Source organism: Gymnoscopelus braueri (assembly GCF_963280865.1).
Source record: "Gymnoscopelus braueri genome assembly, chromosome: 13".
NCBI lineage: Eukaryota > Metazoa > Chordata > Actinopteri > Myctophiformes > Myctophidae > Gymnoscopelus > Gymnoscopelus braueri.
Window position 1 is genome coordinate 21,712,660 of NC_137615.1, and position 25,902 is coordinate 21,738,561.

Below are 25,902 nucleotides of genomic sequence, written 5' to 3' on the forward strand. Positions count from 1 at the left end.
CAGAGAGCGACAGAGGATGGAGGCCATACAGTGTGTGATTTACTGTGATCAGGCTCTATAATCACTGCTGATTACTTCCTTTTAGTGTGTAGCTGAACACTCTGTGCATGCTAATTGTAATTAGCTCTGTGCTAATTAAAGCTGCCTGGAGTAGTTTAGCAACCACTCTGTGTGAGACTTGAAATGTGATGTATGTGTTGAAGTGATGTGTGTGTCTGTGCATACTGCATACTGTGCGTGTGTGTGAGTAATGTGCAGATCTGTGTTGCGGCATAGCACACATCTGTTTTTCTGTAAGGCTGAAAACATGTGTGCTACTGCTAAACGTTTAAGCAAGTGGAACACCAGGCCTCACAGTCTATTATTTTATTTTGTGTATTGTTTTCCATAACTACTACTTTTTTGTCTTTTTTTTATTCACTTAACAGTGTCCTACCTCCTCAGTCTGTTAGGCTATCAGGAGGATTGTACCCACCTCAAGGGAAACCCCTTTGAACCCTATAGCATCCCTATCTGGGGGAACATTCGCTGAAAATAGCAGATCTACAAGCTTAAGAGATTTGGTGTGGAAGGAAAAAAGATCGCACTAAGTACAGAGTTGACCCTGGTTAAGTAAGTATTAGTTTACTAAATATAGAGGGTTTAAGTGGTTAAACACTGAGCCATTTAACCACAAAAAAAATTGACAACTACTGAGGAGTCTTCAATGTATTGTAGCATCTCAGGTAATGTGCATTAGACTTCCCAGCATTGTTTACAGGGAACACCCCTCATCCCTTCAGTTATTCATAGGGAGAGTTAGCTGTGTGGAGACAGTTTATGATTGGATTATGAAGAAGTTGTGGTCATTACATTGGTGGCAGAAGTGGGATGACCGAGCTAGATGAGATTGATGAAATCACTGCCCTCCAGTGTCTTGGGGAAGAGGCTGAGATAAAGCTACGGTAGTTGAAGGCAAGCAAGCAGACACTCGCTGTCGGGTGATGGTACCAGATCTGCCAAAGATACTGGCCCTCGTACTGGCCAGAAGGTGCCTGTGCAGCTCAAGAGTGGTTCTGTGTGGATTACTGGCAGCCGAAAGCGGAGACCCACAAAGACTATACGCTGCCTTGCATCAATGACGCCCTTGACAACATCACCGGGCTCCAGCTGGTTAAACATGTTGGACCTCCACAGCGGGTAATAGCAAGTTAAAGGAGGAGTTCACCCAAAAAATGATTTATTTTCTATCAATTGCACACCCCATGAAGCCTTGAATATACATGGATTTATTTAGTTTTTTTGTCGCATTCCTAAGCCAATAATTTGATGCCCGGGTGTATTTCCGGTAGGAGACACAAAGAATCTACTTTGTGTCTCCTACCGGATACATTAGGAGGAGACATGAATCAAATTATTAGCTTAGGAATGCGACAAAAACACAAATAAATCCATGGATTCAAGGCTTCATGGGGTGTGCAATTGATAGAAAATAAGTAATTTTTTGGGTGAACTACTCCTTTAAGCTAGGCCCAAGGTTCGGCCCAAAACCGTTTCTCCATCATCAGTTTTGAGTCAATGCCCCTACCACTTCCAAGCAATTGATCAAGAGGGTCCTGGCCGGGTCCCTTGAGCCGATGTCTGGTCTACCTCGACAATGTATGGTATGTATGGTTTTATTGTTTTGTTTGATAAGGTAATGCGATGGGGGGAATTGATGTGTTATGTTGCTTTATGTGACCATGTATTTATTGTTTTTGTGATTAACACCTTTAGCAATAGGGATATTTCAAGCAGGCAGCCCCACCCTTCAGTTCTCCATAGGGAGAGTGAGTTGGATTGAGAGAATTTATGAGTGTATTACCAATAAAAGAGTGTTTCTATCAAAAGTTGTCATGACTACTTGCAGAAACCCACCGGTCGATATGGTATTTCTGTACATAGAACTGAAATGAAAGTGGTTAGAGATCAAACTGGGGAGTGGGTATTATATAGAACAGCATATAACATTGCAAGCTAGAATTCTTGGCTGCAGGCTGCAAGTTACCCCTGTGACACTGACATCAGTGAGTGACAGACCAGTCTTGCACAACACAGCGTGCACAGTCTCATGCGGTCTGCAGATTCACTTGCTCAACCAGTGTTCACATTATTCTCTCACTGGGACCCAAACACAGGAACACACTCTCTCTCTCTCTCTCTCTCATTCAACATGCGCGCGCGCACACAAACGAATACCTTGTACAATTTGTGTGTACACTGTGTCGGTCATTGGGACATATGTGCATCAGGGAATAGGCCTACTTGTCAGCCAGCTGCCCATGCTGTCTGAGCACGGTGCCGGTGTTCTCTGGCAGTAAACTGGCTCAGGCCAGTCTTCCTGTAGACGGAGGCAGGTGATGGCACTTGTACGTCTTTCTCTTTACAGCAGCCGCAGTGGATCTATAGTTACCATCATTGTCAAGATAGCTGATGACATTACCATTGTCGTGTTCATCTAGTTCAAAGTGATTTGCCAGCTCACGCGACAAGGCCGCGAGGACGTACAGTGTTCAAGTTATCTATGTATGGAGGCGTGGAGTTTATAGGGATATGAGGGGACTGGGGAGGGGGTGGGTGTCTTTGATATCTCTTTCCTAACACAACATGACCTCAATCAGTCGCCTATCTTAAAAAAGATACAAATAAAAAATATCCCGATTTGTCATGGCAAATCCAATATAGTACCTTTGATTGCCAGGTAAAATCAAATAGGCAAAATTAAGTTCTGACGATAAAATCTTATATAATTTTATTTCAGACCTTTTTGAATGTGGGACATGAGTGTGTGCGCACATACATGCATGTGATGAGTTTGTGTGTATGTTTGTAGTGGGTGGGTGGTTCGTTCATATACTGAAAAAAGTATTTCTTCCAATCTAATGATACTGCCGTCGACCGCAGCTCTGTCTCTTTAATCCCTGTTATTAATCCGTTAAAATGTTGAGTCAGTCAGGTTTACAGGGATTATTGTGGACTCATCTCAATGATTTGATAGCCTGTTGTATTGGTAATAATGACATGTTTTTTTTGGTTTGTAAATGGTTGAGAGAGAGAGAGAGAGAGAGAGAAACGGACCATTCCCTATGTGGGAGGCTTGATGTTCAAAGCAAGGCTGTGTGGGGGGAAATAGCGATCAAGGCAAAATAACCTATAAAAGTATCTAAGACTGGCACTGAGGCAACATTATAACGCAACTAAAACATCCTGCCATCACTACACTGAAAAGGCTAGCCTCTGAAATGCATTTCAGAGGCTGCATATTATTTTCACACAAACCAAACAAAACAAAGGTGAAAGGAAAACGTTGCAAAATACCTGCCATGAAAATTATTTGGAAAAATTTGACGGAAAAGATGGAAATGAGGAAAGAGTGAGTGGTAGGGTATAGGTGAATAGAGAAAAGGGTTGAATAATCAAAAGACTTGGCAGAAGCTTATAAGGAGGAGTGGGGGATTAAGGGTGAGAGAGTGAATGAAAAAGAGAGAGAAAATGAGGAAGAGAAGCATTATGCTGAAGGAGAAAGACTTATTATGAGGGCTGTTTTGGCTGATGTCACAGGCTGTGACCTTGTCCAGACAGGACAAGCTCACGGAGACATGATGCTGCGGGAGATGGACAACGACAAAGCGGTCTCGACGGGCCTGCTGATCTCACAACCCACTTGGGCAGTGCATGGAACCAGAGATATGTTAAGAGAAGTCAAATGCCATCAACAGATTGATTTGTAGGACTCTGGCGGAGTGTAATATTGATTGATTGAATACTTAAGAAAAAAGCACATGAAGTTAGGCTACAGCTCAATACAAGGTCAGCTAATAGGAATAAAAAAAACCAAGAAAGCCATTGGCTTGTTTCCATTGGGGTCCTTTGTACTCAATTCATAGTGAGTGATTCCTTTGCCTGGTGTACACGGCTGCGATCACTAAAGCAAGTTCATATTTGCGTGGTCATTCAGAAATGGAGGATATGGTTAGAGACAACAATGCAGCCATCATCAGTCATTAATACCAACAGCAAAGCAGCAAAACAAAGCCATCGATCAGGGCTGGCGAGCTGCAGGAGGCTCTGGCTGTGCAAGCCTTGAGATGCAGGTCTGCTTAATAGAAGCACTACATTAACTGAGATCTGACAGATCCAATTAGAATGCCCTCCGTCCTCTTGCCTTCTGTCCTTAGCCTTGACCTCTAAGGAGCATTCTTTCAGACCTGTGGTCTGCCCAAGATATTCAGTTTGCATGCTGCTCCCTTCTGCATCTCCACCATAGCGTCACTTTCCCTCCGTTTCAGCCTGGCAAGGTATGTTATAATAGCAATTATACATCCAGTGACTTTTTATATGTACTACCTAGCAGTACAGTACACTTTTCCCCTGGGACAAATGTCCTCCGTTTCCGATTCTGAACACTTTTTCATGCCGTCACCACACCCCCACACTTCACATCCTTCACCGGTCTATTCCTGTCCCTGTGCAAAGCTGTTTTCTCTGTTCTATCCATAAATGTCCAAATGATAGGTTTTGTGTCTAAAGGAGAAAAGGGAGTCACGCTTCACAAGACGGAGCACAGCAGAACATCTGACACTGGCTATGGAAGGGGAAACAAAGCAGTCTCATTTTCTTCACAAAATATATCTCTTTGTCCACATCTGAAGCCCTTCTCCTTTGTACCAATCACTCTCCTACTATCCGCAGTCCTCCCTCTCAATTATTTCTGAGAAAAATGCTGTACTTGTCAGTCTTTTTGCTTTTCAATAGCTAATGGTACATCTATCCCCCTTCCACCCCACGTCAAGCCAATTAATTCGATCAAGCTGTCGAAAGCCATTGTCTGTCACAGCAGAGTAGTATGGAGTGACCGCGGCCTTGCCACATTTATTTCTCAGAAAGGAACAGTGGCGAGGACACCAAGTTAAATTAGCCTGATTGTTTGCCTGTGAGTGTGTGCATTAGCTTACCATAACGTGTTTCTCTGTGTGTACATGTTAATGCCGGGGTGAGGGGATGGAGGGGTTAGGTGTTGGTTTTGCTGTATTACATGTACTTTTATGGAGTTATGGAAACTTTCAGGATCTGTCGCTGTGTTTTATTTTGTAGTGATATTTTATGTTTCCTGTTTTCTGTGGTGTATGTAGGGTTTTACTTTAATGCTTTTATTTTGTAGTCATGTGCTAGTGTTTCACTGTTTTGCTTTGTTGCCGCTACCTGTGTTGTCTCACCTGTCCTGTAATTGGTAAATGTTTTTCACCTTTGTCTTGTGTAGCTCTAACCTATCATGTGTTGATTGTAGTTATGTTCTTGTGTCTAGTTAGTCCTGATTTAGGCCTATTCAAACAATACTCTCTGTGTTTAGTGTTCCCTTGCCAGTTTGTAGATGTTGTTACTGTGTTTTCCTGCCTTTGTATTCCCTGCTATGTTTGCCAATTTCACTGCCAAGTAAGTTTCGTGGTCTGTTTGATAAATCTTTACCTGACTTGATCTGTGTGGTTCTGCATATTAGTCCTCTTCTGACAAGCACATTGATAGAGAAAACTTAAGTTCAGGAGTAACTTTTTATTTAATTTCTTTACTGTTTACATTATTTAAATGTTCTCTTGTGTGTATTGTAGTCCCTGTCACTCTCCTCTGTTGGTCTGGGGAGGGTGTAAACAACCATGTGCTTCCTTCGATACACATTGATGGAGTCAACAGTTCTTTCTTTTCACCTGACCTGACAGTGAGGAGAGCCCACTGCTCACCAGGCCATCTCTCCCAGTTCCCTTCTACATTGATCTGGCAACCAACCAACCAGTAGGGGACACTAGAGCAGCAATAAGGACGCAATCCCGGCTTCCCACATGGGAGGTACCTCTATGAAGATCACCAGGATTCCCAAGCCAAAGAATGCAGAGTCAGCCCCAGGGATGAACTGGATGAGGTATGGTCAGGTGTATGGGCAATGGCCACCTATTCATTTCAATTACACCTACTCACCCAGAGCATATGCTTCAAGCAACTCAGTTGAAGTTTCCTACCGTCTTTGTGCCTGGCCCATAGAAATCATGATGTCCAACATAGTATTATAATCATAATTGTGATTAACTTCCTTGTAGACATAAATTTGAACTCGCAAATCCCTATAGTAGTGCATATTTGGTATGTTGGATATTGAACGACATAAAAAACAAATGTCAATGAAGTAATGCCAGTGTCTTGCTAGAATAAAAAGGCATCCCAAAGTGATGGGACAAATTGATGCTTGTCTGTTGCACAGACAGAGGCGCCCTGCAAGCCAAAATGCCAATTTGAGCTTATATCAGTTTATGCCAGGGCTGGTACTTCTTGCGCCGCAAGTGAGAAAGTTTAACCATATGTCATAGAAATGCTATTTCCTGCTGCTTCCTCGAGTTCAGACAGCTGCAACCCACAACTCGCGTCGGGGCAATCACACTTTGATTTACTTTCATAGATTGACTGAAAGCTGGTTGCCGTGCTTTGGCTGCCTGCTCTAAATGCTTTATTATTTTTGTCATTTTGGACAGACATGGGGGCTGTATGGGGCGAATGTGAAAACACGCCAACAAGGTTAATTACAGTATGTCTTCTCCATTCTGTCTGTTTGTCTCTCCTCAGCTGATCTTACAAAGTAGTAGATTAATCAGCGACATATTTCTTGTGCACGCTGCCAGTGGGTCAAGGAACTCAATTCCCAAATATTCAAAACGACAACTGTAATCTTAACATAACCTCAGATAGATATGTGTCCGCAAGGCTATGGAGTGCATTTAGCCAATGAGACGGAAGGTGTCCGTTAGGCGTATTGGATCTGCTTTAGTCAATTACAATGGACTTGTCCTTCCGGCACAAGTCAGCTCACACTGAAATGCCATGGCTATCGATACATTGTGGTGAAGTACTGTTGGTCCCATTGATAACGGTTATAAAGATTGCTACTTCTGTCTCTTCTGTGGCTAGACTCACGCACTTGCACGACAGACAAAAAGAGAGATGGTGAGAGAGGGAGTGATAGCGACCAAATCGCAGCACTATCGACTGTTTTATAATTCGTCAGAGAGACACAGAGCAAATTCCACCATTCATGTCAAACCCACATCTGATTAACAGTACACCAACATACATTTATAAATGTGACAACATAACCCACGCACCTATGACATGGGCACATGTGCAAGCGCACAATTACGTTATGGCTAGTTTCAATGGCTAGAAAGCCTACAAAACCAGACCACATACTGAGATCAGTGCATGTTTCAGGCCTTGATTATGAAGTCGAGGACTGAAACATTTGCTGCTATTATTAAATCACGTATTAACAGCACAGACGTGTTGACAACATTTTTGCTTTGATATCAGCAAGTGAACTGGTTTTAGATCTTTTTGCTTTCTACCCCAGGGATATTGATGTACAGGTAATCTGACCTCCTAAATTGGTCTTCTACACCTATATACGCAAGACAACTTTGTGATGCACCAAGCCTTACCACATGCACAGTATTATTTATTTTCAAAGTATACTGGCAGTTTTCAACCAATTTGTCACCAGAAACCCTATTCTAATTAAAGAAATCACTTTAGTTTACTCCATTAAGAATCACAGAAAGCGCACACACACAGACTGATAGTGAAGCTCTGGGACCAAAATCTTATTTGAAGCTTTCAGTTATTTCAAAAGAGTAAGGATTCCTTTTCTCGTTCCCTTTAAATCCATAAGTGCGTTTCTTTTGTCTGCCAGTGAACACAGATTTCCATATTTCTTTCCATGCTGAAAAATTACAATATTATGAATAGCCTATTTCAGGGGGAATACAGGTTGGTTGGAGACGAGGATATTAAGTCTATTTCAGCTCATTTTGTTAGCCCCAGAAAGTAAAATGAACATTCTCCTCGAGCACGGCTGATTCACACAATGACATTTTTATATTTCAACGCCTTCAAAAGAGTTTAACTAACAATGAACATATTTGTCTTTATTCATGTTACAAAAAAAACAAAAACGTGGCCACACAGTGATTGAATTATTACAAAAGATACATTTTTGCCTTTTGAAGAAAATGCTAAATAAGCGATAAAACAATGAGTATACAGTATGTAAAGAAAGTAGGCCTACAGTTAACAGAGGAATGTACCCAATGGAAATGCTGTAGGCTACTGTGCCTACTATATTAGGTAAAATGACGAGGGGGTAGTCGGTTACATAAGTATTTCTCAAACCTTTTCATGACACGGACCCCCAAATTAAGATATGTATTTAGCCGCGGACCTCCATCTGAAAAGATTTTGTGACCCCCCCCCCAATACCATGCGTCCTATTGCGACACGTTGCAAGTTTATATAGATTGCCCATTTTCAAATAGCCGATGTTATATACGGTTAAAGTGGTTAAACTGATTTTTATGCTTTATTAACATATTTTGCCATGGTCCGCCTGGAACCCTCTCTCAAGGACCCCTGGGGGTCCCCGGACCCCACTTGGAGAACCACGCGTTACATTATAGTCACAATCATGAAAGTGAGCTGTTAATTTACCCTCAATAACCCCCCCACCCCCCCCACAGCAGCCCACCCCCAGCACCACCGCACCCCCACCCCCACCCCGCCACCACCAGTGGCAGCCGCGGCAACAGGACCAGGTGGTGTAGAGAAGGAGGCGGGAAGTGTGATGTGCAACGTGGCAGGTCAAAGCTGGGAAAGTGGGTTTGCTCTGGCGGGAAATGGCTATTTATGTAGCTGAAAATGGAGTGGGGCCTTCCTGACATTTTCATAGCCCTGCAGGCAAGAGTAACCTTCAGCAGAAAACAGAACGATTAAAGAAAGGCAGAGGGGAGGGGTGGGGGGGGGGTGGTGGTGGTGGGGGGGGGGGCATAGAAGAAGTGATTGCATTGAAGGAGGATGAGTTGTGAGGGAACAACAACTCGGAGAGAAAAAGTACAGACAAACAAAACCAGCCTAAGAAATTATTTTCCAGCCATTTGTGGGCTTAAAGGAGCACTTCATGGACATTTACAACCTTGTCATATAATTGGTCCTCACTAATGCTCATTATGAGATGGACCCATTTCAGTCTACCAATGATATTTTCGATGGAGATTCCAAGCTAATAGAAACCTTTTCTCTTCGTGGGAAAGTTAGCATGCTGAAATAGAAGTCATTGTTCATTGTATATTAATGAGAAAATTTAAAGTAATGAATCGATGAAGCTCGGAATCTAGTTTGAAACGACCAAACCTGCCAACCGATGATGTTCGCTGGTAGGAAGGTTTCTGAACCGTCCACAGCCCTCCTCTGAGACACAGACAGAGTAGACAAAAATGTTAAAACATTGTAATGAGCATTAATTAGTGAGGACCATGAAGATAGGTTGAAAATGGGTGAAGTGGTCCTTTAACACATTAACACCTTTACCGCCGGGCCCGTAGTTCTACGGGCCGTTAAATCCAACGGTTAAGCGCCGAGCCCGTAGTCCTACGGGCTGCGGTCTTTTCGCGCATGCGCGGTCCGGGTGCACTTTCGGAATTTTTTTGATCCACTTCCGTTTCCGGTTTGATGACAGGAAATAGAATTATTTGGGATCCGGTTTCGACGATCACGCCCGCTCCCATTCTACAGACGAAACTGAAACTCAATTCTCTTCCTGTAGTTTTTTCTCCTCGCATTTCACTGTTTAACGTAATCCGCTCTAACTCAAACATGGATGCCCCGTTTGACACGTGGTTTTCACTGGGAGATACAGGGAGATCTCGCGGATGTAAACAGACCGTTCACGGCTCAATCTTAAGGATTTTAACAAGATCTATGGCGACATGAAAAAAACAAAAAAACAACAAAAACACCTTGGCACTGGTGAGTACATTATGAGATTAACCTCTGGCGGTGGATGTAAGACCTGAAGACGATTCTAAAAATATCTTCTAAATCTTAAAATATTTTGTTCCAGGAACCCCCAGAAGCAAAGATTTGAGTTAAAAATGTCCGCTTTTAAAAATGTATATATTCAAAGATTTGCACAATCTTTTATGATTTTTCAAAAATAGATCTACAAGCTCATACTACGGCACGATGTGAGCATGTATATCTGCTATTTTTGAATAGCAAAAGTTTAAAATAATGGTTAAAGTGATTAAAATATAGCTCAAATCTAAAATGGCGCAGATGCATGCTTTAATGGGTTAAGGACGGATGAGAGGGGTGATTGACAGGAAGTAGCTAGACAAGTTGAAGAGGAGATGACAATAAGAGTCATAGAGGTCAAATGGAGAACGCAAAAAAAAAAAAAACGACCCGCTGCCTTGTCTGTGAGGATCAAGGAAAATAAATGATGAACCTCAGGCTCTCTTGGCAACTTTCCACCTCACTGCCTTCTTAAACGCCGATATAAACGGTTCAAATTGTTCAACCTTGAACGCACCATGCAATGATATGAAATGACAGAGAAATTATTCTTTAAAAAACGAATAAAATAATGGTCTCACAGATCACAAATCATTGCTCTATAGTACTTAACGGAGTGAACAATTTTTCCTCACAAAATTTAACATGGTAATGAGCATCACAAGTGGTCCTCCTCACTGTCTACGTCGTATGTGAGTGGATATTCATTCAATGCATGCGTAATCATGTCAATCAGTCTGCGTTATACTTGTTCGCCTTCATTTTCAATCAGAGGTGCAGTGAAGGAGTGCAGTGTTTTTTCCCATGGAACTAATTGAAAAAGAAAAAGAAATAGCTATCAAGTGAATTATCATTTTGATTCTTAAACATAGACCTTTGATTCCAGAGCTGCACAATATGAGAATTTAGAAGAATATGAATATCAGTGAGGTTACATGTAATTATACAGTTATCAATTTATTTAATGGTTAAATGACCTAACCTGTATGAACAGATTGTCAAGGTCATGAATAACATGAAAGCACATCTGTGAGATAGATATTCACAAAAAAACATATTGCTATCAGATTGCATGCTTGCTGGGTAAACACTTGCTATAAATAGAATAAGAATAATAGCTCAATGTATAGGGCAGGGTTATTTATCAGTTGATCAGACGGAACAAACAGAATTCAGAAGAAACTGAGGGAAAGAGGAAGTGATTTTCTGTGGCTGTGTGGCTAATGGCCTTTGATTACAAGTGGCCTTGTTTCTCACAAATGGCTGCTTTGTCTTACTTTGCCATGAGTAACTGTGGAAAATGTTGAGTTCCCTTTATGTAGATGTAGATGTCTAAACAAGTTATATGTAATGAAATACATGTAAATACTAATATACATTACTTATTATATATACATATTACAGAGAAAGGTGCATCACTGCGCCTTTAACAAAGACAATGAGAAAGTAACATTTGATCAACACATTACGCTCAGTCCTATGGGAATTTTCTAGTAGTGATTGAGAGAAACAAGCATTGAAAGATTGTCTTACTACGCTGTGATAAATGCAAAATAAATGTAACATGCATGGTATAATTTATTTTTCTATAGGCAGAAATCCAGCATAGTTTTAATTTATTTTCCTGTATGTACTTTTTTCTGTTTTGACTGGAAGTACACTACCTGAAAATACGATATGGCTTGCCTTACTTTTGTTCAGTGAAACATCAACGGTAGATGTTTTCCATTTCCACTCTAGTGTATACATTTTTACAATCTAAATCTAAAACAATATCTACCCAGCCATCTTGCAGCCAAGTCACCATGTAAAAAAAAACTCTGCCAAACACGGTTGTTGCCAATGGTTTAGTTTAAATTCATGGCTGAAGAGACCCTGGAGTTTATCCGGGCGCAAAGGGACCAAAACAAAGAACAGTGACCTTAAATAGTTTATTGAAAGGCAGCACCTTGAAAGTAATATTCCACTGTCTAATAAACCTTAAAGATACCAAAAATGGTTTGATAACATTTTGGCACCCAAGGGATGAAACTGTCTGCTTCAAAGTATCGATCCCAAGACCACCTTAAGTGTCTCAGAGTGCAAACTAAGTAGAAGATGTGAGAAATTCCAGAACCACCTTATCTCTTTTTTGTTTTACTTTCACGAGTACAACTCTGGTATGTGACTGATTATCATCTTTAATGTAAGCTTAAAATCCAAAAATCCCCCAGCCTGTAACAGTGAAGTGACTCCCTGGGCTGAAATAGGCTGTTTGCTGAGACCACATGATTTATAGATTGTTATCAGCATTTATATTACAATTTGTGCCATTACAAGTACAGTAGATGTTGTACAGTAAGCTATTTTTAGATGGTACTCATAGAAATAATATGCTCACATAAGCTGTACAAGCTGGAAGGTGCACTGCTCCTTCTAAATTGACAGTGGTTCCGCTCTATGCAGAGTCCTCTGTGTATGTATATAGTAGGTGTGGGAGTATGCATTTGTGCTTATTAATATGTATGGCTTTTTATGAGTGCTCCCCCTGTGGAATACAAAGCTGTTAGTGCATAAGAGTGTGAGAGATTGAAGGGCCTTTGTACTTCAGTGAGCTCCGAGGCCTCCCTACTGGAGAAAGAAGCTGTGAGTCGACTCCAGGGGCAGGGAGGTCCGGAGGGTTAATTGCCATGTCATACATCACCCTGGACAGTAGTTTATGGATGCTTTTATATCATGACCCAGTTGGTGTACACCAAAAGAGTCTGCTGCAGTGTGTTTACTTTGTCATTGTTAATGATATAATCAAACGATTGAGACTAGAACAACTGAACCCCCGAGCAAGTAGTGCTCTCATTCCAAAATGCTATTAACAGATTTCGATGAAGTTATTCTCTGAAATCCGTGAGTTAATATTTCAACGACATTGACTGAAATGTTGCCTTAAGTGTGCAAATGTTTTTCAGTTTCTAATATTCCATTGTGTTTTTTTTTGTTATTGTCTACATCAATTTGTAACAGAAGGTGCCTTTTTTTTAAATAAATTTGGAACAAACTTGTTAGTTTGACCCATCATAGAGTTTGAGCATGAGCAGCATGGAGTGAAGGGACAGAACGACAGCTGGGAAGGAAGTCATCAGTTGGTAGTAGGAAGATAGTCTCCTTCCTTTATTAACGCATTATCACATCCAAACAAATACTCAGAGCATCTTATTCAGAGAGATACGCTTCTCCATCGTAAGCAATGATTTCTCATGGGCAACTGCCAATCACAGGCAAATCTGTCTCCACTGCTGGCATGCTGTTGTGACAGTGGGGAATTGATTGAACCTGGAGGGACAACCGAAGCCAAGCCTGAGCCACACTGGATGTGGAGGAGATAAACGGGAAAAGGTCGATACATGTCTGAAACAAGGGCAAAGCAACATTCTTTCACGAATAAAATCACTTCCTCTCTCCCCCTTACCTGGGTCAAAATCTTGCCCCGCCGTTTGGTCATCATAGTGCCACAAGGCAGCTGGCATAATTAGCTTCATAGTAAACCCACTGGACACTTCTAATTACAAACCAATGGCAAGGGCAAGTGACCATAAACTGAGCAGTAGCATCATATACTGGCTGTAGTTGAATGAATAATGAGTGATTTTGAGTTGCCTTGCGATTCATGGACACACCAGATGGACACTTTATTCTATGACTGATTTAACAGCAGCCTAATACAAATTACAACAAAAACTCTGTGGGCAAAGGGGCATTGTGTACAAAACCATAACATTTTTAACTTTTAGAAATCCTTTTATTAATTTGAGTCATGTTTGAATTGATGGCTGCTATTCTGTTCAAGCAAGGTCATTTATATGAAATCATGATTTTGATTGCGCAGGGGTGTTTCATCAGTTTGTCAGTTGATCCTCAAGGACAAACCAGAATGCCAATGAAGAAGTCTGCACAACTAAAGGGACTACTAATACCATACTTGAATTACCAAGCATTCATCTATTGGCTTCATCAACTTACTGTATAACAGCATTATGTAAATAGAGCTGTTGAGCATAACGACAATCCATTCCTTTTTTGTCATACTGTAACATTTCCATATTCCATTTTTTACGGATTCCTTTTGACTGTACTCTCACTGAAACAAATCTACTGCTTGATGTGCCTATGCCTCTTGTCCTTCTCTCCAGCCACTTGCTGTTGTCCATCAGAGATTTGAAAATGAGGTTTAAGGTTCATCGTGGAACCTTCGGTTGCTACGGAAACCAGGCTCGGGACATATGGCAGGAATTTGGGTGTGTGTGGGAGTTTCAAAGGATGGACAGACCGGTCAAGAATTAAAGAGTTATAGAAACCTGTGATCTATTTTATATACTAAATATGTGTCCACATAAATTACATCAACAGATGTTTGAAGATGAGTTACCTGTCCTTTGATAATTACTTTGCTGGACACAGTTCATAATCATTGCCATGATTTGAAAGGGCAAGTAACATCTATAAAGAGCAAGGACGCCTTCTTTGCAGCAGGTGCCTCTGTGATTAATGTAGCACAGTGGGTTGACAGAATGCATCATTTGGATAGTGAAATACCTTTTTAAGTCGTTTATTTTTGGCTTCCATCCAGGCCTTTCCCCATTAAGTGGGGATCTGATTGCAGACATTGAGAACTGCCAATACAGCTTAAACCACAACAAACTACTATAAACTAAAAGGCAGAACTTTTTTTTTTACACAATCTTAAAGATTTGTTTCTTCAAAAGTTCAACAGATGTTGAAATTCTAACCAAAATGGTTTAATGCAGGGGTCTTCAACAGGGGGCCTGGGACCCCTAGGAGGTCCTCAAGGTTACTACAGAGTTATCTACAAGCTCATGCCTCTGCTATTTTTGGCAAAGAGGTATGGTGTAGAGGGAAAAAAGAGCAGACCAAGTAAAAAAATAAAAGAATGTCTGCAACACAATTTCATACAATATAGAGGTGGTCCCTGCTTCATCTCTCTCTCAGCTAGGGGGTCCTTGGCCTGAAAAACTATAAAGACCCATGGTTTAACTGGTCTGGCACAGAGTGTTAGTTGGTCAGCTGAAGGAGGTGAAGTTGTCGTTGGAGAGATGGTGTTGTGTTTCGCTCACCATGGGCGCTATGTTCTTTCCTGTGGGTTATTTTTATGATCGAATGGTGTGCCAGCGCATTTGCATGGAGAAGGACATATCTGGAACCCTCAAATAGGTATCCAAGAGCATTCATCACCTCACTGCTGACAACCTTTTCCTTGTAACTCTCCATGATTTAGAAGCTCGCCGCTGTAGCTGTAGTATAGAGCAGGGTATAGGCAACTATAGGCATGGGTGCCAACATTGGCACAGGGGAGGGTGATCACTGGCACACACACATAAGTGTGAGAGAGAGGATTTTTCTTTTTAAATTAAAACTTAAAAAGTTTAGTCAGTTAAACTAAGTCCCCTTACATCTATATACAATTTACATCCTGCACATAATTCTACATTCAGACACCTAACTCTGACTGGCAAGGGAGTCTGAGAGATTATTGCTCTCTTGAGTCTAATGATAATTACATCTTGATGTGAAAGAAAAATATTTCTAAAGAAGATGAAAAAATAAAAGTTGTTAAAGCCTATGGACAATCAAAATCAGTTGGAAATATTAAATGTGGTGTCATAATTAAACTTAATTGATATGTCACACACTGACTATCAAGAAAATGAAAACTTGGCACGACCCCTGGTATAGAGGCTATTCTCTGCGCTTTGGCGCATGCAGCGCAATATAGGCCATTATGTCCGTCCACGCAAACCTTTTTACACACTGCTATCGCCATGGCCAATTTTAAAATAGTAGGCTATACAACAAATTTGTATTCAAATAAAAATGATGCATAGAGGTAAACATGAAAACAGTCAAATAGCATTAATCAGCAAGCATATAGTTCTTGTAGTTTAGAGAAAATAAACCATATAGGAAGACAGTTCATCTTTATTTAGGCTGCGACCGTCTATTTTAGTCATATCACATCTGCCAAGATAAACACCCCATTCAGAGGTCAATATACTTATACTCACTGGCTGCCACTACTACATTTTCCTTGATAGAAGCACAGGCAGATGAATAGGCTAATATGAGGTCAAGTTGAATAAGCTACTTCCATCACTCACCCAGTGGGAAGCAGCCGATATTTGCCCATGGGAACATCATGTGTGCCGAGGAGCCTATTGATATAATATATGTTAATTAGAACATGAGGGCCTGCATTTTCTTCATGATATTTGGAACGTGAGTCGATACACTGGCCTGGAAAATGACTGAAAAAAATTATAATAACGTGAGTGATGTAGGCTAATTAAGGCGCAGGATGGTAACAGGATGGGTGGGCACTAGGGACATCTGGGCACCTCGATGTAAAATTGGCTATTTTGTCCAAAATGTAAAAAAAAAAAATATATATATTTGGAAAATATAGTAAAATATACATGATTAGAACATTTGACAATTAAGGTCTAATATTTAGCTGCAAATTGATATTTGGGGGCATAAACAAGTTGGAGGACAAATTAAGTCTGATAATGATGTACCATGCATGTTCACATCATGTATACTTTACATTACTTAAAACCATTTTTCAAATATTTTATTTTTTAACATTTTGGACAAAATATCCAATTTTACTTCGAGGTGCCCAGATGTCCCTAGTGCCCACCTAGTATCCTGATCGAGAGGAGGGAGAGAGAGCTAGAGAAGGAGAGAGGGTGGGGGCTGGAGAGAGAGTGAGAGCGAGAGAGATATATACTTTGGAAATAAAAATGAAAAGGCTTTCTTATGAATTGTGTTTAATTTATAGAGCAGAAAAGTCGTGAGGTAAGGGTGTCACTTCAACAAGGAATGGTCACGATCGTGCGTCGGTGCGTGGACACAGTGGACACCTCTGGTTTAGTGACAGCGCGCTTTCAAAGCTCTGTTGGCGACTCCGCGTGAGCTCGACGTTGGCAAGCAGTCAGTGAGTCTGTGCGCGAGTGATGTTGGGCACCACCACCACCGCGGACGAGCATCGGGGTAATAATCGCAAACGGAGCGGGACAGGTAAAGCAACAGTCTATGTTCTTTTGTTTACGCTACGTTATTGATTGTGTTTTGTCTTTTCTTTTTCTTTTTCCAACAAAGTTTTGCGGTTCAGTTCTGTTTGTGCTCCACGTGACCGCAGCCTATCTCAAAAACAGATTAGGAGTCCTGAATCTGAATTCTTCTTCCTTTTTTGTTGCCTATTTCGTATTTTATATTTATTTATGTTCATCAAGAAGCCTATGTTAGAATTCTTGATGAGCGTAATGAAAAACAATTTAGCAATTAAAGTTTATTTTGAGGGCCATCATTGTCTTAATTATTATAATATTATTGTCATAATAAGGTGACACCTGTTCACATGAGACATAAAAGCCCCTATTGATGATGCCTAAGGCAAAGTCTTAGAAATGTATTTGTTTTTTTAGACTATAGAAATTAAGATCATTTCTCCACACATTGTTTCATGGCGCCTAATTGGGTGTATAGGCCTGTTCCAACAGATCTAACATGTGCAGGTAAGACCAGGTATAGTTGTATAGTATAGCCTAGGCTATAGCAACGGGTCGATTCTGGCAACATTTATGACACCCCTGCTTTGTCCTCCTTTATGCCCTGTGTCTGTGTGCAGACTGTGCACCCAGTGATCTCACCTGTTATCCAATTAGAGGGGGTCAATAATGTCCTCAGTGGTGGTCTGCACTGTGTTTTCACTAAGAATTAAATCTTGTAATGGTGAAATATCAGTCCAAAGGGAGTATATGGGTGAATCTCAGTCCAAAGTGAATAGGATATTACTGCTATAGGCCTATACCTGTAGTAGTCTGTGGGAATAGACATGAAAAGGGCGGTATATATTTGACTTGACATGTCTCTAAAATGGACATAGGAATTACCAGCACTCACAGAAATGTCATTCATATACTTTTATTAAATTGGCATGGGAAGCAAACAGTTTGCCAATTTAATAAAAGTACCTGAAGGACATTTGACTGTCTATGTGCACCCGTTAAGAAATCACTAGAAGAAGTTTGAGTAGTGTTCGCAAGTCTCTAAAATGAGCAAACTTTTATACATCGTAAGTGAGACTTTCGGTAAGTTTTGCCACAACAAGATGGTCAGTTATTATTCTGCACACATACCGTCTTGGTCCACTGGGCCACAAATGACAGATGTTGTCGCCTAATGCTTATAAATTAATTTCTGAAGTTTGACATGATCAGTCTTGAGAGTGGACTGATTTAAACAAAGAAAATAAAAACTGCCAAGGACTATGAAGAACATATGCAGTAAACTATTCTGTACAAACAGCAGTGTGTTCCTTTTACAACAAATAACGTTGCTGCTTAAACCTGAGATTTTCCTGGAAAAAAACAATGCAGTCCTGGAGAAGTTTGTCAGTTGGCAATATTACACAAAATGCAGTCTCTGTTGTGTTTCTTTATTGTTTTGCTGAGTGGTATTGTAACAAGCTAGAGCTAAGATTAATCAAGGGAAATGTCAACGGCTTGATTCTGGAACAGTGGAATAGTGTATTTGCTGTGTGCAGGATGTACTGTATCTTGGATACCACCTTTTTGCTGGCTCTCCTATTGAATGTCATTGCATGCTTTATTGCTGAGATCTAACTTGTAACTATTTTTGTAAAGAAAGGGTCACACTCAGTAATCCCACTTGATTTAATTGTTAATCATTTAATTGTTCATGTTGCAGAACGTTTTCAGACATCTGGCATTCATCAGTGTGATGTTGGCCACACTGATGATGGTCGGATGACCGGAAACGTTCTGGGACATAAATTATGAAGAATTAAATCAACTAAATCGACTATTTCTGAGTGTGACTCTTTCTGTTGATTTCTGTGGTTTATAGACATCTAGGATAGCACATGGGTGGTCAGAGGGCAGTGACATCCCTGCAAACAGAATTGAGATCTATCTTGTTAAATATTGTGCAAAAAGTTTGTTGGCAATTAGGACATTCTTGTTTTCCTATATTATTGCTTGGGAACCAGCGTCATTCATTTTCTTTTTTTGATGTACTTCAGACACACACACACACACACACACACACACACACACACACACACACACACACACACACACACACACACACACACACACACACACACACACACACACACACACACACACACACACACACACACACACACACACACAGAGATACAGACGTATCTCTCATTTCCCATGTGGTTGCTTGTGTTTAAATTGTTTATTTTAGCACACCAAGAGACTCACACGTCTGTCTGTGTGGCTCTGTGTTGTTAGTGGTTAACAGTCATGTCAATCCCTATACTTCAGGGTCTCAGGGGTGAAATACAGACGCCCCAGCATCATGATGGGGAGTGCACAGCTTGTGCTCAAAACACTTGTCAGTACAGGGGGACATTTCACAGAGAATCATTAATATCCCCACACTTTAAGCAGGAGTGGTCCCTGTGTGGAGCCACAGATCCTGTCATTTCCAGGAGTCAGAAGATGGATCGGTTCTTTTTAGGGACTGTTTATGGAAGCTTTACGGAGATTGTTAATGTTATTCGGTGAGAATGTAGCATTAGAGTCCACTTCTCTGTAAATATCAACACATTCCTGTACGTAATGAAGGCAGTGGAGACAAGTGAGCAAGATAAAGGTGTGTGTGTGTGTGTGTGTGTGTGAGTAAGGAGGGGAGTAGACAGATAGACAGACAAACAGACAAACAGACAAACAGACAAAGAGAAAGCATGCTTGAGGAACCCTCTACATCCCACCTCGCATATATTGATGGGGGTGTGCATAAACTGTTAGTGACAGGCTGAGTGCTTTACAGTGTGCAGTGGTGACAGTCTTATTATGGCAACAAACCAGAATGAAGCAGTGCTCCTCCCTTGTGGCGCCTTGACAGTTCCCTCGGCCCCTGAGCGCTGAGCCTCCCCAGCTTCCTCTGGTCTCCCTCCAAGTAGATCAAGTCGTTCAGATTTGCTCGCCATGCCTGCGGCCGCACAGGCCACACCACCACGTCTATAGCTATTTCACTTTAATATGTATTTGCGTTCCTTTAGGGTATTACTGCACTTTTGCCCCATTTACTTCGTATTGAACAGAACTACGACGAGTGGGGGAAAACATGATTGCCAGCCCCCATAATCATCATTTACAAGAAGATTTAGTTTGAAGGCCTGGATATCCACCACTAAATTGCAGAATGTGTTCAACACATATGCTGCAAAGAAAGTACTGTAAATGATTTAGTTACATGCATACTGGTACTTATAAAAGCAACTCAGTACATTCTGCAGTTGGTTTATGGTTTAAGGGAACATGTTAATGAGTTGTAGTTAATGAGTTGTAGGTACACAAATGTACCCATGAGTTGTGGGTACATTTGTGTGAATGTAATGAACATTGTACTTTGGAGAAAGGCACCATATAAATGCAGACCATTTACATGAACGCACCCAAGTTGTATTGCTTCTCATAGCTATGACATGATATGGCCTTCAGTCTGGAATATTTTAAGCATAGGAAGGAATATTTCATAAAAACCGTGTGTGTGTGTGTGTGTGTGTGTGTGTGTGTGTGTGTGTGTGTGTGTGTGTGTGTGTGTGCGTGTGCGTGCGTGCGTGCGTGCGTGCGCGCGCACACATGCTCGTGCATATGCGTGTGTGTTATTATGGATAGACTTTCAGTAGGCTATATGGATTTTTCAGACCATAATTAGCTGAGAGAGCCTTTGGAGAGTGAATATGCAGTCGTTTCATAAGCGGTCTTAATTAATGTCTCCGCCTGTATTGTCTGGGTTCAACTCTGCTCTGCTCGACTGCTGCATTGCTATTGTTCCCCCTACACCTTTTAATTTTCATACTGTGATTTTGTTCGTGTGGTGTTTTGAGTGCCCTTTCCCTGTTCTGCAGTGACCTTCTATTGAGCCCTCGTCTCCCTTCTTCGCTATCCTTAGTATCATCACCAGCCGGGCCAAGGTGACCATCTAGCTCACCAACAGCACACCCAGCTTGAACGCAAACGCCCACACATTCAATTTATGGATGGGTCATTGCCCCCCTCATCTCTTATCTCTCTCTCTCTCTGTCCCTCTTTCTACCACACTCCCTCTGTGTATCTGTGTCGCCCTTGGTTTCAGCCTACGTTGCAGACGGCCAGAGTAGCACCGTGACCTTCAGTCCCTCGTCTATGAAAAGTTTCGCCCCAAAAACCATGACGTGATGGCCAGTTGCTTCGTCTGCTGCCAGCACAAACACACAGTTAAACCCCAATTAGCCGGGGGAAGCTGGGCACAGGAGGAGGTCACCGCGCTGTCACATCTACGCAGAACAGCTCTGTCATCCTCCACCTGGTATAGCTCACATGGAGCAACACACACCCCAGCTAGGGCTGGGCAGTCAACCGAAAATAATATCGAAACCGATATTTAGAACCAATAACCTTCATCTTGCTCATGTAAATTAGTTGAATAATCAAGAAGCAGGTTATATTTTATGAACATTTTATTATGTTCTTATATCAATGATTCTACATGAAAGATAATCGACTAAATCAAAATGGTGGCGTACAAAAATAGCAAAAATAGACGATCTTCAAGCTCACAATGGGTCGCATTGTGTCTCATTGTGAGCTTGTAGATCTGCTATTTTCACTATATATATGTTTAAATAATCATTCATCAAAAGTTTGAATTAATCGTGATTGATTGATATTGAAGTCATATTTCAGCCCTGTAGAGCAAGGGTTCCCAAACTTTTCAGGCCGCGACCCCCTAAAATGATATTATTTGAACTGGGGACCCCCCACCCTGACTTGGAATTGTAGGCATTACATTTAGTTTGACTTGGTTCCACAGATAAATATTGTGAAAATAGCCAAACTACAAACTCACAACGCCTCACACTGCAAGGTTGTGAGCTTGTAGATCGACTATTTTCATAATGTTTGCCTCTTTCTTACGTAATATTTGACAATTCGGCTAATTTGGGATTATAAAGGTTGTGAAAGTCATTCAATTGTAATTTAAGAAATGTGCAGATACCCTGTATACACTTATACTGTATGTTAGTTTTTTACTGTTGAGTGAGAAAACAATGTAATAATCTGGGGACCCCCCAAAAAATAATTTGGGGACCCCCTGGGGGTCCCGGCCCCCAGTTTGGGAACCACTGCTGTATAGCACTCGCCCCAGCTCAAATTCAACTGATGCAGAGGCAGGACACATCATAAAAAGTAATGATACGAATGGAAAATGCAGGAGTAGTTTCCAGGTTATTCAAACTTCTTAATTGAAATATAGGCTGCTCTTACAATAACAGTAAAGCCTAACAATGTTTTCTAAATGCCAGAGGAGGGCTACATTTCAGTATTTCAGGCTCAGTGCAATGCAAAAGAAGTTCCATTTCGTCTTTAAATCCCTTTTTTTTTTCTTATTTCATTATTATGATGCTAACACAGGAGGACTTTTGCCAGGTTTATTATAAATAAGAATTTCTTAGCATGTCAGTATGGTGAACATTTGACAAAAAGGAATGAACTTTGGTGAACTTTCAGTGAAAATAGCTGAGCTGTACAACAAAGTTTAAGGTTTGAGTGGTTAATTAACTTGCTTGCTGAAATAAAGGTTGACACCGATCAGCACTGATCACTATAGTAGATGATACACTGATTAATTAAGCAGTTGAGAAAGATAAGACTGAAATGTGTCAAAACAAATAATATGCTCATTCAGATGGTATTTTTAAATGTTATGTTTTATTATAAACTGTCTAGGCTATTCAAGTTCTACAGTAGATTAGATTAGATTAGAGTTATTTAGAATTCAACAGCAACCGAGCACTGTCAGATATTATAATTGTGACTCATGTGCAGAGCGTGCAGGCAACCCTGCAAACCTTATACCAGGTAGACATGTGTACAATTTTTTTATTAACATAATTTTACATTTTTACCGAGAGGCCCTCACATAATAGTCACTGACCTATGTAAATCCCAGTGGAACTAAATTATTAATGCACTGACCCTTATTAGGACATGAACATGTCCTCTCTTTTTCTCTCTAACTTGTTGTGGTGGCATTCTAAAAAGGTAAGACAAATAATAGAAAAGGCTATTCAGGAAGTCAAACAAAAGCACCACATATTTTACAAAATTTTTGTTTTTAAAAGGCTTGCTCGCTGCATAAAAAATAAGGAAAACTATATAGCACTGACGAAGGTCCCAGGACCGAAACGTTAGCTTTTTTTTAATTCACCCCTCACTATGAGCACAGAGCACATTATGAGCATTTAAAATAAAGAAATTATATTTTCTTAAGTCTGTCTAGGGAGTTTTCTTTAATTTTTATGCAGCGAGCGAGTCTTTTTCTGCCAGTTTTCCTTTATGTTTTTGAGACCACCGCACCTGCAGTCAACCGTGACCAAAGGACAAAGAAGGGCGCAACAGTTTTCCCTGTTCTTTTGGACAATTAATGTATAAATATTTTCAGAGGGGTGTTAAGGGTGTTAACAGAGAAGGACCCAAATGCAGACTTCTGAGGCTAAGCAGGTCAAATTCAATAGATTTAATAAACAACAGAAGGTACAGTAATCCAAGGACAGGCCAAAAGCACGCAGGGAAGGTCGGCAGAAGAGGTTCCAGGGATGGGACATTTCCCATTCCAGGGGAAATCAGAAAGATGGGAAAAGGAATGCAAAGTCGAGACATGAAACACTGAGTAACATTGACAATCTGGCAGGGAAGAGAAGAAGTAAACTGGTGTAAGTAGCGAGGGCTTGATTATGGAATGAGGTGCAGGTAAAGAAGCTCTGTGGTGACTACCGGGCTGATGTTAAAAAAGTGGAAACAGTACGTGGGTGAGGCAGTCAGGTAAACGTGAAAGTTATCTCTTGGACAAGTGGAGAATAGCAGGTGTTGGGAGTCGAATGTGCATACCTGTTATGCTATATGTTTATTTGTATATATTTATTTTATTTTATCGCTATTCTTCTTCCCTTTCCTGCAAATAACGGACCTTGAATTTCACCCACTTCTTTACACCTGTAAACCTGTGATGTGACAATAAATCAGATTCTGATACAGATTATGAATGAAATGTGGTTGGAGAGGAGAGAGAGAGCCACAGAGAGACACAAATACAGATGTGGCTGGAGAGGAGAGACATAGACAGATGATTGTGACATTCATTTTGAATTCATAAGCGGACATTTCTCTCATGTTGCAGGACAAAAATACTGTGGTGGTCAAAATGGTCAAAATTGGGACATTTGGTCACCCCGTACTTTACCAGGCAAACTCAGAAGTTTGACGTGAAATGAAGAGGTGCTCCTTCTTCTCCCCATGAGTTCCACAGCCGGCCCGGGCCGGTGCCCTGTGGGTCCAGTGGCAGGGAACCAGGCTAGAGGTGGTATAGAGAAAGGAGTGGGGGTCCAGGGAAAGGCCAGAGGGAGTGTCAGAGTTTTTTGACAGCTGCATGGAGCTTGCCTCGGGGCATGCAGGCTGCCCTTTTCCAGTTGAGAGCCAACCAAACCCCCTGCCTGGCTGACTGGCATGCCCGGCAGGAGGTGCATCAGGCTTGGGACAGATGCAGCGGAGGCTGGCTGCTCTTCCTCTGTGGGGTGCAAGCGGACTGACACTGATAACCTGGGGCGGGGGGGGGGGGGGCTTAGGTTTCACTCGTCTTTCTACACCCCAAACACTCTCTCTCTCTTTTTCTCGCTATAAATTCTAACCTTCACTAGCTCTCATGTTGACTTCTACACCTCGGCCCTCTCCTGCTCTAAGCCCTATCATTAGGCAATCTGGCATTGAGACGGGTGGTATTGAGGGCTGCCTTGTCAACCACAGTAGCAGAGGGCACGCTCCACCATCAATGACACGCTCATGCCTCGTTGTTGAGCTTTGTTTTTGATCCCAGTCCACCATTCTCATTCCTCGTTATGAGATCATTACCCTAATTAATTGATAGTGCCAGGCATTTACCACCACATTGCCATGATCCAAGGACACGCACACACACACACACACACACACACACGCACACACACACACACACACACACACACACACACACACACACACACACACACACACACACACACACACACGTGCGCGCACACACGCACACGTGCGCGCACACGCACGCACGCACGCGCACACACACGCTCTGAAGTAGTAATGACTCAAACACACAGTAGCCTCACTGTTCAAACTGAACGTTCACTAACACAAACACATGAACACACAGTGGCGTGTCTATGCTCCCGAGCTGTTGGTTTTGTGGGGCTGAACAGTGGCTCAGTGTGTAAGGCCAGGTAGAACTCCACTGCCCCTCTGTACAGGAACAACAAACACTAAATAGGTGACTTTGTTGACCGCCCCATTCGCTACGCTGCCGGAAGAGTGAGGAATAAAAATTATTTGATCTGAATTCCATGTTAAAGATGGTTTTCATGCATACCTGCGTGTGTGTGTGTGTGTGTGTGTGTGTGTGTGTGTGTGTGTGTGTGTGTGTGTGTGTGTGTGTGTGTGTGTGTGTGTGTGTGTGTGTGTGTGTGTGTGTGTGTGTGTTCACAACACGTCGTGTGAGCTTGTGGATTGTAGATTTGCCATTTTCTGCGAGAGTTTTCCCCATGCAGAATTCAGATGCTGGGGTTTAACCCTATAGTTGACCAAGGGCCCCCAGGGGTCTGTACTCTGTCCCCTCCTTCGTTTTGCCTCTACACCAAATCTCTTCACCGAAAATAGCCAATCTTCAAGCTGCTATTTTTTGCAGAATGTTCGCTGATATGCCCAGAAATGGGACGCTAGGGTTCCTGTGGTTAATGGAGGCATTTAGTGAGGAAGGTTTTCCACAGCATCAAGGGCAACAGTCTGAAGGACACTTCATGGCTTTATTGACAGACACACACACACACACACACACACACACACACACACACGCACACGC

At 41.6% G+C, this 25,902-nt stretch overlaps 2 protein-coding genes across 2 annotated transcripts in view; both read left to right on the forward strand.

Moving 5' to 3' along the window:
* Positions 1-25,902, forward strand: part of rab5c (RAB5C, member RAS oncogene family) — a 202,375-nt gene that overhangs the window by 43,343 nt on the left and 133,130 nt on the right. The window lies entirely within an intron of this gene.
* Positions 16,744-25,902, forward strand: part of znf385c (zinc finger protein 385C) — a 164,680-nt gene continuing 155,521 nt past the window's right edge. Inside the window, exon 1 of the mRNA XM_080445976.1 lies at positions 16,744-16,974. Within this exon, the coding sequence (XP_080302102.1) occupies positions 16,911-16,974 (64 nt within the window). The 5' untranslated portion in view covers positions 16,744-16,910. The remainder of the gene's footprint in view (positions 16,975-25,902) is intronic.